General features: G+C 37.8%; 1 protein-coding gene across 3 annotated transcripts in view; it reads left to right on the plus strand.

Moving 5' to 3' along the window:
• EMCN (endomucin) overlaps positions 1 to 17,688 on the plus strand; it is a 93,259-nt gene that overhangs the window by 19,305 nt on the left and 56,266 nt on the right. For all 3 annotated transcript variants that reach the window (XM_082837845.1, XM_082837847.1, XM_082837846.1), the window contains exon 2: positions 16,869 to 16,991. In XM_082837845.1, the coding sequence (XP_082693971.1) occupies positions 16,869 to 16,991 (123 nt within the window). The remainder of the gene's footprint in view (positions 1 to 16,868; positions 16,992 to 17,688) is intronic.

Consider the following 17,688-nt stretch of genomic DNA (forward strand, 5'->3'; position numbering starts at 1 on the left):
ATCCAAGATATTAAAAATGCAGCTCAACACACTCTCCTTTAAAAACCTGATTTAGATTCTAACTGGATTATTGTAGGTCATATGGCCCCTTTTTTTTATACAGTTGATCCTTGAACAACATGGGTTTGAACTGTGTGGGTCCACTTATATGTGAATTTTTTTAAATAGTAAATACTACAGTACTATGCAATTGGAGGTTGGTTGAATTCATGGATGCAAAACCTCAAATACAGAGGATAAGGAAGAATTGTGGAGAAGGAGGGCAGACTATAAATTATGTGTAGACTGCACAGAGGGTCAGCACCCCTAGCCCCCATGTTGTTCAAGGATCAACTGTATAACATTTTCTCCACATAGGTATTTGAGACATTAGATAATTATTGATCACCTATTCAGCCCTTAGTTTCTACCTGTATTATCAGTCCCTTAAACAATACTAAGCTTTGGGCTGCTTTGACCCTGATTGTTGAAGAAAGATGGGAATAACGCATAGTGGTACGAGATGAAAAGGGAAGGATAAAAATGGAGTTTGGGCTGACGTTCTGTCATATGGAGAAGCTAAAATTTAGGACATTACAAGGTACTTTAAAACTTACTGAGTGGGGACTTCCCTGGTGGTGTAGTGGTTAAGAATCCGCCAGCCAATGCAGGGAACACGGGTTCAAGCCCTGGTCCAGGAAGATCCCACATGCCACGGAGTAACTAAACCCATGTGCCACAACTACCTAGCCTGTGCCCTAGAGCCTGTGAGCCACAACTACTGAGCCCACAAGCCACAACAACTGAAGCCCACGCACCTAGAGCTCCATGAGAAGAGAAGCCACTGCAACAAGAGAAGCCACTGCAATGAGAAGCCCGCAGACTGCAATGAAGAGTAGCCCCTGCTCGCCACAACTAGAGAAAGCCCATGCGCAGCAACGAAGACCCAACACAGCCAAAAATAAATAAATATTTTTTTAAAAAAAAAGACTGACTGAGTGGCCTTAAAAGGCTCTCACCTAAAGCAGTATTTCCAGGGTGTGTAATGGGTACAACTGGTTGTACTTGAGATAATTTTAGGCATAAATGGAATTAAACAACATTGACTCAAATCTCTATGATTCTTACAGTTATACAAGTGTATGTTTGGTGTTATGTCTTACTGTGCTGTAACACTCATTAATTTCACTTTTCAACATAGGGAGAGCAGGACTCAAGCATGGAACCATCATAGTCAATGATATCTTTATAGAATATGAATTTTGTCGTAGTATTTATTTATTTGCGGTACGCGGGCCTCTCACTGTTGTGGCCTCTCCCGTTGCGGAGCACAGGCTCCGGACGCGCAGGCTCAGCGGCCATGGCTCACGGGCCCAGCCGCTCCGCGGCATGTGGGATCTTCCCAGACCGGGGCACGAACCCATGTCCCCTGCATCGGCAGGCGGACTCTCAACCACTGCGCCACCAGGGAAGCCCCCATAGTATTTATTTTTATAGTTAATTTTTTAAATGAGTTGATTTTAAGAAAAAGAGTAAGGAACCAATAGCAGATAGAGAATATGAATAAGCTCATAAAACTTGTACAGGAGTGAATGAAATTTTGGAAACACTTTACTAGAGATTAAACCTTAGGAGGCTGCTATAACCAAATACGGCGTTTCCTTTTGCCAGCTGTTTTTTTCTCACTAGGAAGTTGCTAAAATGCACAAGAGTTTTAAAGACACTTTTATAGTTGGTAAGTGACTCTTCTGAATTTTAACAAACATATTTCACTTCAACCTTTATCACCCAGGAGAATAGGAAGTGTAATGCTTTCAAATGTTACAGAAGTCTCACTAGAAATAAGAAAAATGCCCAAAACATAGAAAATTCCCCATAAATTCTTCCCAGATTTTAAAATGACCCATATATCAGAAAAAAATCATAAATCCAAGTTTATGCAGCATTCAACACTGTTGAGTTCACAAAAAAAGCAGAGAAATGTTTACAAATAGTAGTAAAGCATAAAAGAATAATGATTCAGCAACAAATTTAAACTCAGAAATTTTATTTCAGTATGAAGTTTCAATAGTAGATCATACGTTCAATATAAATTCAACCCAAGTTTGTATTTTCTACTTTTAGTTTAAAGTGATAGATTAATTAAAATAGTTTGAAGATTCTGGCTATTCCAGTAAAACTTATATTTAGCATATAATAAACAGTTAATAAACACCTATTGTCAAGCACTAGTAATGGGAGATACACAGATAAATGTTAATGCTATTAGAGTTGCTTGAAAATTGATTATTCTGGTATATTTTACATAATGATTCTAAACTAATAAAAATGTTTAGTTATCACTAATCAGTAGAGAAATGCAAACCAAAACTACAATGAGTTATCACCTCACACTGGTCAGAATGGCCATCGTAAAAAATCTACAAACAATAAATGCTGGAGAGGGTGTGTGGAGAAAAGGGAACCCTCTTGCACTGTTGGTAGAAATGTAAATTGATACAGCCACTATGGAGAACAGTATGGAGGTTCCTTAAAAAACTAAAAATAGGGGCTTCCCTGGTGGCGCAGTGGTTGAGAGTCCGCCTGCCAATCAACGCAGGGGACACGGGTTCATGCCCCAGTCTGGGAAGATCCCACATGCTGCGGAGCAGCTGGACCCGTGAGCCATGGCCACTGAGCCTGCGCGTCCGGACCCTGTGTCCCGCAATGGGAGAGGCCACAACAGTGAGAGGCCCGCGTACTGCAAAAAACAACAACAACAACAACAAAAAACTAAAAATAGAACTACCACACAACCCAGCAATCCCACTATTGGGCATATACCCTGAGAAAACCGTAATTCAAAAAGAGTCATGTACCACAATGATCATTGAAGCACTATTTACAATAGCCAGGACATGGAAGCAGCCTAAGTGTCCATCAACAGATGAATGGATAAAGAAGATGTGGCACATATATACAATGGAATATTACTCAGCCATAAAAAGACGAAATTGAGTTATTTGTAGTGAGGTGGATGGACCTAGAGTCTGTCCTACAGAGTGAAGTAAGTCAGAAAGAGAAAAACAAATACCCTATGCTAACACATATATATGGAATCTAAAAAAAAAAAGGTCCTCATGAACCTAGGGGCGGGAAAGGAATAAAGACCCAGACATAGAGAATGGACTTGAGGCCATGGGAAGGGGGAAGGGTAAGCTGGGATGAAATAAGAGAGTAGCATTGACATATATACACTACCAAATGTAAAACAGATAGCTAGTGGGAAGCAGCCGCATAGCACAGGGAGGTCAGCTCAGTGCTTTGTGACCACCTAGAGGGGTGGGATAGGGAGGGTGGGAGGATACGCAAGAGGGAGGGGATGTATGAGGATATATGTATATGTATAGCTGATTCACTTTGTTGTAAAGCAGAAACTAACACACCATTGTAAAGCAATTATACTCCAATAAAGACGTTAAAAAAATGTTTAGTTATACAGAGCACCATGCTTCTTAGGCATACTGGATAAAAGAAACTAAGTATGTATCTATAATAATGCGAGATTACATCTATTGGTTTTCTCTCATTAATATTGCTGTTAGGAAAGTAAATTTAATTGTTCTGGCATGAATTCATCTTCAAAACCAGAAAAAATCAGTTTACAAATAAATGTCAACTGCGATCTAATGGTAACCTTCACACTTAGAAAACACTTTATTACTTAATAATGGTGGTATCTCAGATTTAAGTAATTATTGCTGCTGCATTGAAGTGCTTGTCCTATAGCTCCGTAGTCTATTTGTTCTGATTATCCATCCTGCCATATTTGTGAAGCAAACAATTTATAGCCAACTCTGGAATAATTTGCTATAGAGCAAATTTACAATTATCTTCTGCAGCAAGCACATAACTGTGACCCAGCCAATTTGATTCTGAGTCTGGTGAACAGCATTTAATAAAATAAAAATAATTTTATATAATTCAGATAGCTCCTGGATATCTCCAACTTTAATGTAAAAACATGTTCAGATTATAGACTTACTTGCTGCTCTGCGAAAAAGCCCAATGCAGCCCATTTCTTCAAATCTTTCGTGGTGCAGGGAGGATTGAGTTCTCATGTTCACCTTTCTTTCCAGCTTCTTGCATCCTTCAAATTTTGTACTCCACTTGGTTTCTTGTGACATTTTCTTTAACTTTGCACTGGCAACAACCAAAATGTAGTTCTCCTTTCTTTCCTGCATGCCCAGAAAGATCCACTTAACTAAAGTCTTGCTGGGTATTTGCGGACTGCATGTGGAATAGGTGACTTTACCGAAGGAAGGGAGGTTTTACAACAGAGTGGTGCAAAGTTAAGAATGTGTTTTAGATATCTCCGTTCTTGAAAGTCTTTTGGATGCTTTACCTTCTTTCTTGGTCTGTTCTCTCTCTTCCTCCCCCATATCTTTTCCTCTCTTACCCTCAAGGGTAAAAAATAACAGATCATTTCCATTTTCTTGGGCAGAACAATTCAGTTCTCTCTAGCTCTTTCTCTTACATTTCTTATAGTTGTGGACATCCTTTTGAATTTCCAAAATCACTCTGACAAGTGTACACCTGACTGTTTGCTCTTAGATAAGAACAAAATTTCCATCCTAGTCATCATCTTGGCATTTGGGAAGTGATTTTGGAATGGTTCTTTCTTCTAGTTAAATTTGAATGATATTATGCGAGAGGGCACTACTTTTAAATGATGAGGCAAATTTGAGTTGATTGAGAAATAAAAGTATACAGTCATCCTTCTCTTTAAATATGGATTTCCTGATTTCTTCCATTGTCAGCAGAGCTGAATGTATCAGAAAGATACTTTCCAACCAGGCTTTGAAAACATATTCTGTAAACATGTCTGTTGCCTACTATTAAATAACAAAAATCTGTTGCGATGTTCAGTGTAAGCTCTTTCTTTTTCCAAAGGCTGCATCTGTCCCACAACACGCAGAGTTATTTTTAAATGTGTTAGATTTAATTAACCCATCACAAGCGACTCTTCGATGGCATCCTAAAGGTATGTTCAAAATATTTTTAATTTAGAAAATATACCATATAAAAGCTAGTCTCCAAAATCAGAAAGTAGACACCATGACTCCTTCTCTGTTCTTATATAAATACATGATAGGCTTCTACTGGGCATGAGGTTCCATCTGAGCAAAACTGAGCAGTTTTTCCATCTCCAGTGTGGAGAAACCGATTCACAGAAAGAAGAAGTATGCTTTTATTCTAGCACTTAGAGCCGGCACATATTGGAAACAAAGAGCTATAAATCCCCTTCTCTGTAAGTCGCTGCTTGTTTGTTTCTAATTAAAAAGTATGAGTCATGGGTGTTTAAAGACTGACCCTAATTATTTGCAGGGAATGGATAAGACAAGATATCAAATTCCGGCTCAGTTTGTGATGCTATATAAAGTCATCAGTCAAATAAACAAAATTGTACTGTTATTGACATACTAAGATCCACAAAGGAGTGGTCCCCCAATGTTTTGAAGATAAGTACCTCATTTACATGGAAATTGTGAACCCCTTCCCAGTAAGATAATAATTGCACCCACTAATTGAGAAGACAGAATGCTGCTAAATATTTAGCAATTTTTAAACATTTGTATTTCATTAATCACAATAGAAACTATATAAATTTTAAAATGGTAGCGTATATGTGTGAATCATTTTTTTTCAATATGCAGACAATAGTTACTTTGAATATAGATTCAGCGATCCCTGGTTGAAACTCTGTAGATCCCAATTGTACCATGCCCACCACATGGTAGCAACCATGGACCTATGGAACAGCAACATGGAAAACCTCTTTCTTCTACTACATGAAACTGACTTTCATGTTTTCTTTATTCTATCCTGGAATCTTTCTGTTCCTTTATTATAATCACAGTTTCTTAAAAGAAATGGTATAAGGATATCAGAAAAAGATAATACTAAAAATAATTTATAAAATCTGGCAAAGTTGTTGTCAAATTTAGGATGTAATTGGAAGAATCAGGTTATGATTTAGGGAGGAGCTTACGTTTTATTTAGAAAGACTTTACTAGCTTGAACTTACTGACTGTGTTGGACATGGCTCTGTAAATAGTTAATCAAGTATTTAGGGACAGTATAAGCAAGAAACATCAATTTGTCTGACCTATTGGTAGAGCTCTAAAATGTATCTCATGTCATCGACTTTTTTTTTGGTACGTGGGACTCTCACTGTTGTGGCCTCTCCCATTGCGGAGCACAGGCTCTGGACGCACAGGCTCAGCGGCCATGGCTCACGGGCCCAGCCGCTCTGCGGCATGTGGAATCTTCCCGGACTGGGGCCCAAACCCATGTCCCCTGCATCGGCAGGCGGACTCTCAACCACTGAGCCACCAGGGAAGCCCGTCATCGACTTTTTAATCAGGATAAATTCAAGTGTAACCTAGATGTTAGCTGCATCTCTCAAGCTTTTATATATATTAATGTTTTGCTCTGCACAGAAACCCTATGTTTCTATAATTTTAAAAACAGAGACTAAAGAGATTAAGTAATTTGCATAAGGTCACATAGCTGGTAAATTGTGGTGACCTGCAGTCACCTACTTCCTACACTACACTGCCCCTTGTTTTATTCTGTGCTAAGATATTTTTTTCATTTATTTAGTGTCTTTTCTTGCATTCACAGGAGACCCTGAATATATATGCTAAAAATAATTTGATGCAAATGAAATAAAGAAGGCAAAATAGTTCTTTGATGTGATCAATGTAAATTAATTGGTGATTTTGCTGTAAAAGTGAGACTGAACAATAATATATTCACTATATCACTGTTGCTTTACCCCAAAACAAGAAAGGAAAAAAAAAATTTTTTTATCATTTCCCTAAATCCAGAACTAACAAATAAAGGACACTGAAAAAAATCATGTCTTAGAAAGCCCTTCATAAATTTTCTGAGTCATATGATATTACAATAAAAGTTGACTTTCTTACTTTAAAATTTTTTAATAAAGTTATTTTGCACTAATATTCTATTGATGAACAAGATAAGATATAACTTTGAGTGAAGAGATTTTGCTCTGTTTTATTTAATAATCCCTGATGGATGATGTGACTGGTCAACAAAAACAAAAAAAACGGAGGTACTACTGATGACAAATGCTTTTTACTTTCAGTAATTTACCTTAATTAGTTTCATTTGTTTTCATAATTATTAGCAACAATATGAGAAAAACAATTGTGCTCTAAAGTACTCTAAATAATACCGAATAGTAGCACAGAAATACTGCAACCACAAACGTGACATTGCAGTTCTAAGACTAGCCAATGTAGAGGAAAATCACATGAAAGATGGGATTAGAACATCTGAGTGTAAACAAGGCTCTAACATCTTCCGCTGCAGAAGATAATTGTAACTGTGACTCTTGGCAAGTCACAATCAGACCTCAGTTTCTTTATCTATGAAATGAAGATAACAGTATTGTCTGTTCTACTGTTCTATGAAATTGTCAAAATCAAATGATGTCAGTGAAAGCAATTATTGTTACACATGTTTGCATTCTTGGAATGTCTGTCATTTATAAAGTTTTTGTCACTTCAAATAATTCTTTTTAGGGCAAGAAAAGATTGTCTTTGACTTTTCAGAAGATAGAAATAACATTTTGTCCTTTTATTTTACCCCTTAATAACTGAAATTACCATCTTTCAACAGATACAAATTAAAAAGCATTTAAAATCAGTTAGAGAGTTTTTCTTTACACTTAGAGAAGACAAAAATAAAGTAGATGAGGTGATAAATATGACATCTCAAAGTCAGCCAAATATCATTTTCTAGCTTCAAATGCAATACTGTAGACTTTTTTACAAACTCAGCTGTCACTCATTAAGTGTAGACATGAACACACACACACACACACACACAGACCTACACATACACATTGCTGAGAAGGAGCTGTCTAGCTTATTGTATATGAGCTCTATTCATTCACGTAGATGCTAGTTTACCTATAATAAAATATTTCATCATTTGTTCTGCTATGTAAAAGAAAAGTTTCGGGCTTCCCTGGTGGCGCAGTGGTTGAGAGTCCGCCTGCCGATGCAAGGGACACGGGTTCGTGCCCCGGTCCAGGAGGATCCCACATGCCGCGGAGCGGCTGGGCCCGTGAGCCATGGCCGCTGAGCCTGCGCGTCCGGAGCCTGTGCTCCACAGCGGGAGAGGCCACAACAGTGAGAGGCCCGCATACCGCAAAAAAAAAAAAAAAGTTTCAACACAAAGTATTCCAAATACCTATTCCAAACTTTGTCTTTCACATTTTCTCTATTTCTGGGTAGACTAACACCCTAAAGGGAAATACATTCTGTCCAGGTAACATCATCAGATTGCAAATAAACATAATCATTTTCTCCCTTGTAATACAGAATGCCTTTTGGGGCTTAGATTTCTCCCAGGTGATGAGTTTATAACTCTATAAAGCCTTTGTATATAACTGCTAAAGTACAAGCCTCCTTCTTGGTATGTAGAAATGCAACTTATGCTCAATTATTTGCCATAATGGATATTTACATTGTAATTTAATCTTACAGGTAATATAATTTTACAGTTGAAGGGATTTTGTTCAACAGACACTTTTCATAGAGAGGAAACTGAGGCCCAAAGTGGTGAAGTGGCTCACACAGTTACATAATTAGTTGATGTCACAATTGCCAAGGCTGTGTGTCCTTCCACCTCCCGTGGTGTCATTTCATGTGTGTCACTCTTCTAATGTCACTGCTGGTGGAAAGTGTCTAGTGAGACCTTCCCTGTTCCTGAAGAAATGCCAGGAGAGCCTGTAGTGAAGACCCAGGATTTCAAGTGGCGACATTCTAAGCTCAGAGGAAAGCTGGGGGCACCATTAGAGAGAGAAGAGGACCACCTCCTTCTCCGTTATCACTGCCCCTGTGTGGAGCCCAGACAAGGGACAGAGCAGTGCTGTTCCTCCCAGGACTGAGAGGGCCCTTGATTGATCCCCTTCCTGAGACAAGCCCAAGAGACTTGCTTGTAAGGTTTGCTGGTGCCGACAAGAACCTGCAAAGCCTAAGCATCTTGTCTCCTGGGAAGATGCTTTTTGAGCCACAGAATCACAGCTCCTCTCTGGGGTCAGAGCAGAGCATGGTAGGAGGGGTCTGGGGATGGTTGATCTAAGAGCCCAGGAGTATGGCCAGGTCACTCCTTTCCCCTAATACTCTCACTCGTATAAATATTAAATATAACCTTTGCTTTTTTATACCTCAAAGAGCTGAAACTTTCCAAACCTGATACAGTATACAAAAAGTCCCCTTATAATAGAGTCCACAATCTCAAATATCTTGTTATTATGCAAACTGAGTTTTAAAGAATCACAATTATTTTGTGAAGGAAAAATAGCTGCATTGCCCCATAATTTCAAACCTGACACGTGGGTGAGTGGAGGAAACTTGCCTTGGGAGGCTCCACCTGTGTGTCAGCCAGAACACCTTGGATTCTCAGGTCCATTTTGCAGATATTGTTGTTTTCTGTTTAAGAAACTCGCCAATGTACTGCTGCCTTCCCATTCTCCCCAGAGGGGCCAGGTGGCTGAGACACCTGTCCATGCTTGAGCCTGCCAGGCCTGGCACTCCTTCCCCACCTCACAGATGGCTGGCAACCCGAGGAGATTCGTCTTTAAGGCATAGCTCTCTCCCACTTACCTGCATATTTTCCTCTCTGTGAGAGGTGAGATCTCCTTCTTTTTATTTTTTTAACATCTTTATTGGAGTATAATTGCTTTACAATGTTGCATTAGTTTCTGCTGTATAACAAAGTGAATCAGCTATACGTATACATATATCCCCATATCCCCTCCCTCTTGCATCTCCCTCCCACCCTCCCTATCCCACCCCTCTAGGTGGTCACAAAACACCAAGCTGATCTCCCTGTGCTATGCGGCTGCTTCCCACTAGCTATCTATTTTACATTTGGTAGTGTATATATGCCAATGTTACTCTCTCACTTCGTCCCAGCTTACCCTTCCCCCTCCCCGTGTCCTCAAATCCATTCTCTACATCTTCGTCTTTATTCTAACTTATCCCCCAAATTCATTCCACCTAGGAAAGGTAAGCATTCTAAAACCTTGTGTGCTCACTACAGTATTTTGTTAGCCTTAATCGAAAAAGTAAACTTCAAATCCTTTTTTTTTTTGAGTTGCCACTAGCTCTGATGTTTTCATTGAAAATAAATTTTTCTGTTTTCCTCTCCCCAAAGATTCTATTTTTAAGTGTCTAATATCCCCAAGGCCCCATTTCAGGCCTTATGTTATATAGCCTCTGTTTTATTTGGCACTATTGTCTTTGCCCTTCTCTTTGAATATCCTTTCTTCTTTTTCTACCATGAAGCATGATTTTTCTTTCCTTCTTGTGCTCATTTATCTGATTCCTTTTGAAATCTGTTCCACGGAGAAAATGATTCTCATTATCCTAGACACTTAGAGAGACATCACCTTACTTTGATTTCACTCGTATAGGATGAGCTATGCATAGCATTAATTATACAGCACCATTTTCATATGGCACCTTAGCATAACCTTATAGGTGTTTCATGCATGTAGAGCTTGAGTATCAAAATAAAGTCTAAGATCCTCTAGGAAAAACATATTTTTAATTTTTGCTTAGGTCTTATTGAAATAGATGCTTAGTAAACGTTTATTGAGGTAGGTTACTCATTGGCTAGTAGTTTACTTATACATTTCATATAAGGTATCATGAAATTTTTAGATCAATGCAAGTAGAAGTCATCAGGAATACATCATCACGTAATAATTGTTGTTTTCTTTGAATTGAGGAAAAAAATTAACTTCATTTAATTTGGTTGGCAATGAACCAAAGTGACCTGTGCTGTATAAAAGAGCAAGGATCACCATTAATGGAAAAACGTGTTGCTATGACACTGATAGTCGAAAGGAGTTGGTGCCTGGTCTTTCACACAGGCTCTCTTTTGATGGGATATAGAAAGGGTATCATATTTCCTTTATTTATTTTTATTATATACTATAGAAATATATTTTACTTATATATAAATTTTGTATATTATACTATGTAATTAACATTTTAATATATTTTTAATGGGTGAGGGAAAATTGAAATTTTCCACTTAACCTTTGCTAATTCTTTGCTACTTCTTTTCTGACAAAGAAGATATAGGGTATATGTTGAACAAAAATTATAATGCTAGCAACTACTGACAAAGTACTACGAAAAAGGACCTTCTCACTATTTATAATACCCCAATTTGTGCATTGCTATCACATACAAACGTTAAGAAGTGGATCTCTATTCACTATAAGCCATGATACATAGGGGAGAAGCAACCACAAATGACAACTGAAAATTGACAATTACTTTATTTCAAGATAAAATCTGTATAAAGTTCCTAAAAGCCTAAGGGGTGGCATATATGGGAGGTGGCACTGCATGAAGACAATATGAAATAGTAGAAATAGTATGTTGTAAGCTATTGAAATATAAAATTAGCTACTTTACCATCAATTCCACAGAGCAGTTGATCTAGGTGATGAGATTATTACCTAATAATGGTACTTTGAAGGTTTATAAGACCATTTAGTAGTTAGCATTTTGAATTTACTGTAATTATATATTTCTAAAGAAACCGTTCTTCTGTTTCCTTAAAGAACTTAAAACCTTCTTCTGAAATTGTGTTTATGGTTAAAACTAGCAAAGTAAATATTTTCAAAGGGAAACTTCAGCACTGTCTCTGCCACAATTGCATTCCACGTACCCAAATGATAGAATTAGAAAAAAAAAATCAACTTTTTACTAATTGGTGCTATGATCTTTTGAAACTACCTTAAACTCATACATTTTCTGAGCTATAAAATGTAGGACTTCTATTACATTAAGATCTTTTTGAAAAGTTCTTTCCAGATCTCAAGTTCTAGAATTCTAAGTTACTGTCATTCAGTGTTTGTGTTGATCTAGAAGAAGCAAGATCAATCTTCTTTAGTAGTGGATTTTCAGTGGACTTTAGAAACAGAATTGGTAGGGAAAAAGAAAGCTAGAGAAGCAATTGCTCCTTATGAGGATGGATGAAATTCTAACTCTTAGAGACTATTCGTGAGTTACCTCTAAATGTAATTACAAAGCATGTCTGAGAAGATTGGAGTCGATGACTTGATCATTTGAAAACAGGAGAAAGTATGAATCTTGGTTTCTAGCCATAAACTGAATTCTCAAAGTTCTTATGATTTTTATAATTAAAATAGTTATTTTATTAAAATCCCAATAATGCTTCATCCTTTCATAGCGTAGGAAACTGGTGCTATGGCATCCCTTGTGCTCTCTCAGTTGGAGTGTATGGATATAGGGTAGAGTCAGGATGAAATGCCATCTGTTTCTCCCCAAAGCAGCACTATCTGGTTTGGCACAAGCAAAGCTGTGAAGCACAGGTCTCCTTGTTAAATTATTCTTTAATCACTTTGGAGATAAAGAGAGGGGAAATGCTACCTCACAGTGTCCTATGAAAACACTTCAGAATTAACCATTTTCCTCAATGGCTTATTATGAGATCAAATCAGACCTAGAAGAGATTTACAGATAATACAGTAAAAGCATAATTGATGGTTACTTGAATCCTGGTCAATAAAACCTTCAACAGTGGTAGTTACAGGGAATAATTCTTTTCCACCGTATGAGGAGAGAAAGTTTCTATTTGCAGAATTTTTTTAAACTCAGTAAATCTTTATTTTTCAATTATAAATAGTTTTAAAAGATTGGAAATATTTTAAAGCTTTCAGTCTACTATGGAAAAATTTTATATGTGTGTTTATGTATAGGTACACGACAGTATGAATGCTTGTTATTAAAAAAGAAAAACAACAGTGAGGTGTTTTGTCTGTTTCCTCATCCTAGGCACGTAGAGGTAAAACAGCGGTGCATCTAGTCACATCCACATTTTTAATATCACACTCCGTCAAAGGCAGAAAGCAGGTGGGGCGGGGGTATGTGGCTTGGCATGGAGCCGCCTTCCCATGGCCAGATGTGTGACGCTTCAGGGTATCTTCTCCCGAGTCAAAGGTGTCTGGATTCAAATTCCAACTGTATTACTTCCTATAATATGGACAAGTTGCTTACCATTTTTGATCCTCTTCTGTAAAATGGTGATCTAAGCGTATAAACATTGTAGGGTCTTAGAATTAAATGATATAATCCATGGAAAGTATTCACATACTACCTGGCGCAGAGTGACGCTCAGTATTCTTAGGGGTTGTTTGTCAGTCCTTGCCAAAAGAGGGAATACTCTCTGTTGAACAATCTGAAGAACTAGTAATGGAGACATTGATGAGTGCTAATGGATTAAGGTTTTACTCAGGGAAATCCGTGGCCAAATGTGTAGAAGGGCGGTAAGAAGGAGAAGCCTTACAGCACATTTCAACCTTACCACATAAGTAGCTAGAAATGTGTCTTGTTGTAGTTTGCCTCAAGTCATTGTATGGATGAGAACTCACTGATCTCACATGATGACTTCAAGAGGGCCGACCACATTGGTAAACATAAAAATGGCGGCTTTCAATTCTGTTCCACTGGTATCTTCTCATTCTCTGCCCCACTTATTTCCCCATTGTGTTTCTTACGGTTGAATTTCCATTTGGTCACTTCCTATGGCTCCCCACAGACTCGTAGATAAAGTCCTAAGTCTCTGGCTTGGTGTTCAAAGTCCTTTACAATCTGGTCTCCAGAATTTTACCAGACACATCCACCATGTCCTGTCGTAGTACACAGCAATCCAGCCAAACAGAGCTCTTTGCAGTGCCCTCAGATATGTCTCACTCTCCCACTTCAGACCTTTACTCATGCTCTTTCCTCTTCCTGTGTCACCATATTACTCACTCTTCAAGCTCCAGCTCCTATGTCAACTCTCTCATGAAGTATTCCTTGCTCATGCCAGCAGGGTGCTCATTTTTTTTTTTTTTTAATTTTGCTGTACGTGGGCCTCTCACTGTTGTGGCCTCTCCCGTTGCGGAGCACAGGCTCCGGACGCGCAGGCTCAGCGGCCATGGCTCACGGGCCCAGCCGCTCCACGACATGTGGGATCTTTCCGGACCAGGGCACGAACCCGTGTCCCCTGCATCGGCAGGCAGACTCTCAACCACTGCGCCACCAGGGAAGCCCAGGGTGATCATTTTTTATCTTATAAATTCTTGCCCTAACTTTTTCTTGTCCCACAATTTTCACATTTTTAGCTGGAATCACAGTAAGAGATACATTTTGCATTAACACACATTTCATTCTCAAACACACACACACACACACACAACGCTAAACAAAAGCTTCATGAAACAATACTTACCCTCATTATTTGCAGTATTAATCTAATATTGCCTCTTTTCTCTTTCATTTGGGAAAAAAAAGCTCTGGCTGCAATGTATTAAATAGACTTAAATTACTCTTTAATTGTATCATAACCTGAAGTTTGAAAAACAGTGGTCTACACAACTCATACAGAATATTCTTTATTATTTATTGTGTATAGGCATTATGTTCCCTACCAGATTAAAAGCTACTCAAGGGTGATACTATGTGGTGCAACATAGAGTCTTTTGCAGTATCTAATCATGCTTTTCATATTAGTTCCCCAATAAGTATGTGTGGAAGCAAAAAAGGAAAGAAAAAAGTAAGGGAGGGAGGAAAGAAATATGAAAAATATCTCTGGAGTTGTTGATTATACTCAGAAATTAAGGTTGTTGCTATTTAGCAAGTCAACAGAGAGAGATCATTCAAGTTATTTACTGGTGAAATTTCCAGTCCATGGGGTATATGCCTCTTCAAATAACTTCTTCAATCTCAGTTTAAACTTAGAAATTAATGTTACCTCATGGACTCTAGGACAGAAAGAAAAATAGTGAGAACAAAATGACTAATAGAGAAAAGGTAACCTCATACACGCTGTGCTCCTTTTCTCTGCTGAGTATTGAGGGGAAGGAGAGGATGGGAGTAAGACCAAGGGTGTGAAGTGTTTCTCCAGAGGGGAAAAAAGCTTTTGACTTGATTTCGGTAAAGCCCTTGAAAAAGCTGTTCTGTCATTCCTGTATGTGCGGAACACATCGGTATGTGCTGCATACATCAAGCAATTTCTGTGAGCTGTCTGTAAACAAAGTCAGCGCTAAGCATAAACACTCCCAAGGCCCTCAAGTCTATAAAATAAAACAGGAAGTACACTCTATCTCATGACATCTCAAATACTGCTTTTCAATGACTTGAAAGATTTTTGGGTTTTTTTCTCAGATTCAAAGAGGAAAATTTTGGATGAAATTTAAATTTGAGAAGTCATACAAATGACATACAATTACTGTAATGACATACTCAGTTTGACTGGGATTTGAACATGAGTCTTTGTTATTCAAAGTCCATCCTCTCAACTACCTGTTGTACTGACTCTGTATACAACTGACCCTTAAATAGCATGAGTTTGTACTGTGTGGGTCCACTTATACACAGATTTTTTTCAATAGTAAATACTACAGTGCTAAAATCTGAAGTTGTTTGAATCTTTGGATGCAGAGAAACCTCGGATAGGAAGGGCCACATATAAGTTATACTTGGATTTTCTATCGCATGGAAGGTAGACGCCCCTAACCCCCAAGTTGTTAAAGGGTCAACTGTTCTGTATACAAAGTAACAACATAAAAATAGTGCTTTCCATGAACAGGAATATTTTTTCCACATCCTTTGTAAACATTTGTTTGCTGTTTTTTGATCTGCAACATAATAGTAAGTATACAGAGACAAGTCCAACAAATGCAGGATTAAAAAAGTATATAAATGCCAATAAGTTACAATAATATTATATGAAACAAATCTTTCCATAGATCACTGAGAATTAAATCCTACATACTTCACTTTTAAAAAATAATATTGCAGTGGAAGTTTTAAGAATTATTGTAAGATATTGGCTTTCTATTGCCAAAAAATAATTATTAAAAATAAACATAGGGCTTCCCTGGTGGCACAGTGGTTGAGAATCCGCCTGCCGATGCAGGGGACACGGGTTCGTACCCCGGTCCAGGAAGATCCCACATGCCGTGGAGCGGCTGGGCCTGTGAGCCATGGCTGCTGAGCCTGCGCGTCTGCAGCCTGTGCTCCGCAACGGGAGACGCCACAACAGTGACAGGCCCGCGTACTGAAAAAAAAAAATATATATATATAGTCTTCACTTCACAGAAGTGAAGACAATACATTGTTATGTATATTTTATATATATATATATATATAACAATGTATTGTCTTCACTTCTGTGCCTTTGAGAGAAATAAGTCATTTGAAAAGGCAGATTTATGGTGGCTCTATTCCCAAGAATGTAGGCTTGTTGCAATTGTTGAATTTCTTTAAAATTTATTTTCTCTTTAGAATATATATGTAGTATATGGAGAGAGAGAGAGAGAAATGCTATGTACCAAAAAAAGATGCACTAATACTGAGATTTTAGTATTTAGTAACTTTAACATGCTCTAAAACATTCAGTAAAATGCCCACTGCCCAGAGAGTGCCTATTTAATTATTTCATCGGACAATGTTAGTTTAGTTGGATTAAAAATATTGTTAAGCTTCAAACTCATACATTTATTCCTCACTAGTTTTGTCAGATATTATTTTGTTTCAGAACCACAGACTGATTCTGCCAACCATCTTAAAAATTCACGCTATTGGTGAGAAGCAGATGGGGTTAGTGAATGAATACAGAAATCAAGGCTGAATTCATTACAATTAGAAAATTAATTCCAAAACCATACCCGATGCAGTAGTATACATACAGTTTACTTTGTTTAAATATACTAGGCTGTTGATTGGCAAAATAAATGTAAATTTTAATGCAACTGCTTTAACACAATTTACTTTTTTCCGAAGTCAAAGATACAGCCACTCCTGTATTATCATCAACTTCTGCAACAAAAACATCTGTACCAACATCAAACACAACGTCATCACCAAATGTTGCAGAGAAATCAACAGTTGAAATATCTGCTAAAGGTAGGATTAACTCTTCATGACATTTACTTTAACAAATTAAATTAGTAGCACCCATATAAATTAATCATAGGAAAATAATTTGGGAATCTCATATCTGTGTTATGAAGGTCTAGGTTATTTCACTATTTTGAAACTCATGTGTTATTTTGGGTTGAATACAGAACCGTGAGATCACAGTGGGCTTCTTCGATGATATCGCTTTGGGTCACTTCCTGTTTGGGAATGATCCTATTGTGATGGTTACATATACAAAGTTTATTTTTAGAGAAGAAAAAATTGTCATTTCTCAGTCATAAAAATATCTTTCTAAATATTCCAGTTCCCCACTTAAGCAGTACAGCTCACAAGGTGAAACTGTGTTAATAACAGAGCTGCTTGTATATTTTGGAGATTAATCCTTTGTCAGTTGCTTTGTTTGCATAGCACAGGGAGATCAGCTGGATGCTTTGTGACAATTTAGAGGGGTGGGATAGCGAGGGTGGGAGGGAGGCTCACGAGGGAGAGGATATGGGGATGTATGTATACATATAGCTGATTCACTTTGTTGTACAGCAGAAACTAAACACAACATTGTAAATCAATTATACTCCAATAAAGATATAAAAAAATAAAGTACTAGGTAAACTGTGCAGAGCCAAATATCTCCTCCCCCAAACACAGCATGTGTATATATAAGAACCAAGATTTTATGAATGTC

Source organism: Leucopleurus acutus (genome assembly GCF_964270905.1).
Source record: "Leucopleurus acutus genome assembly, chromosome: 4".
Classification (NCBI taxonomy): domain Eukaryota; kingdom Metazoa; phylum Chordata; class Mammalia; order Artiodactyla; family Delphinidae; genus Leucopleurus; species Leucopleurus acutus.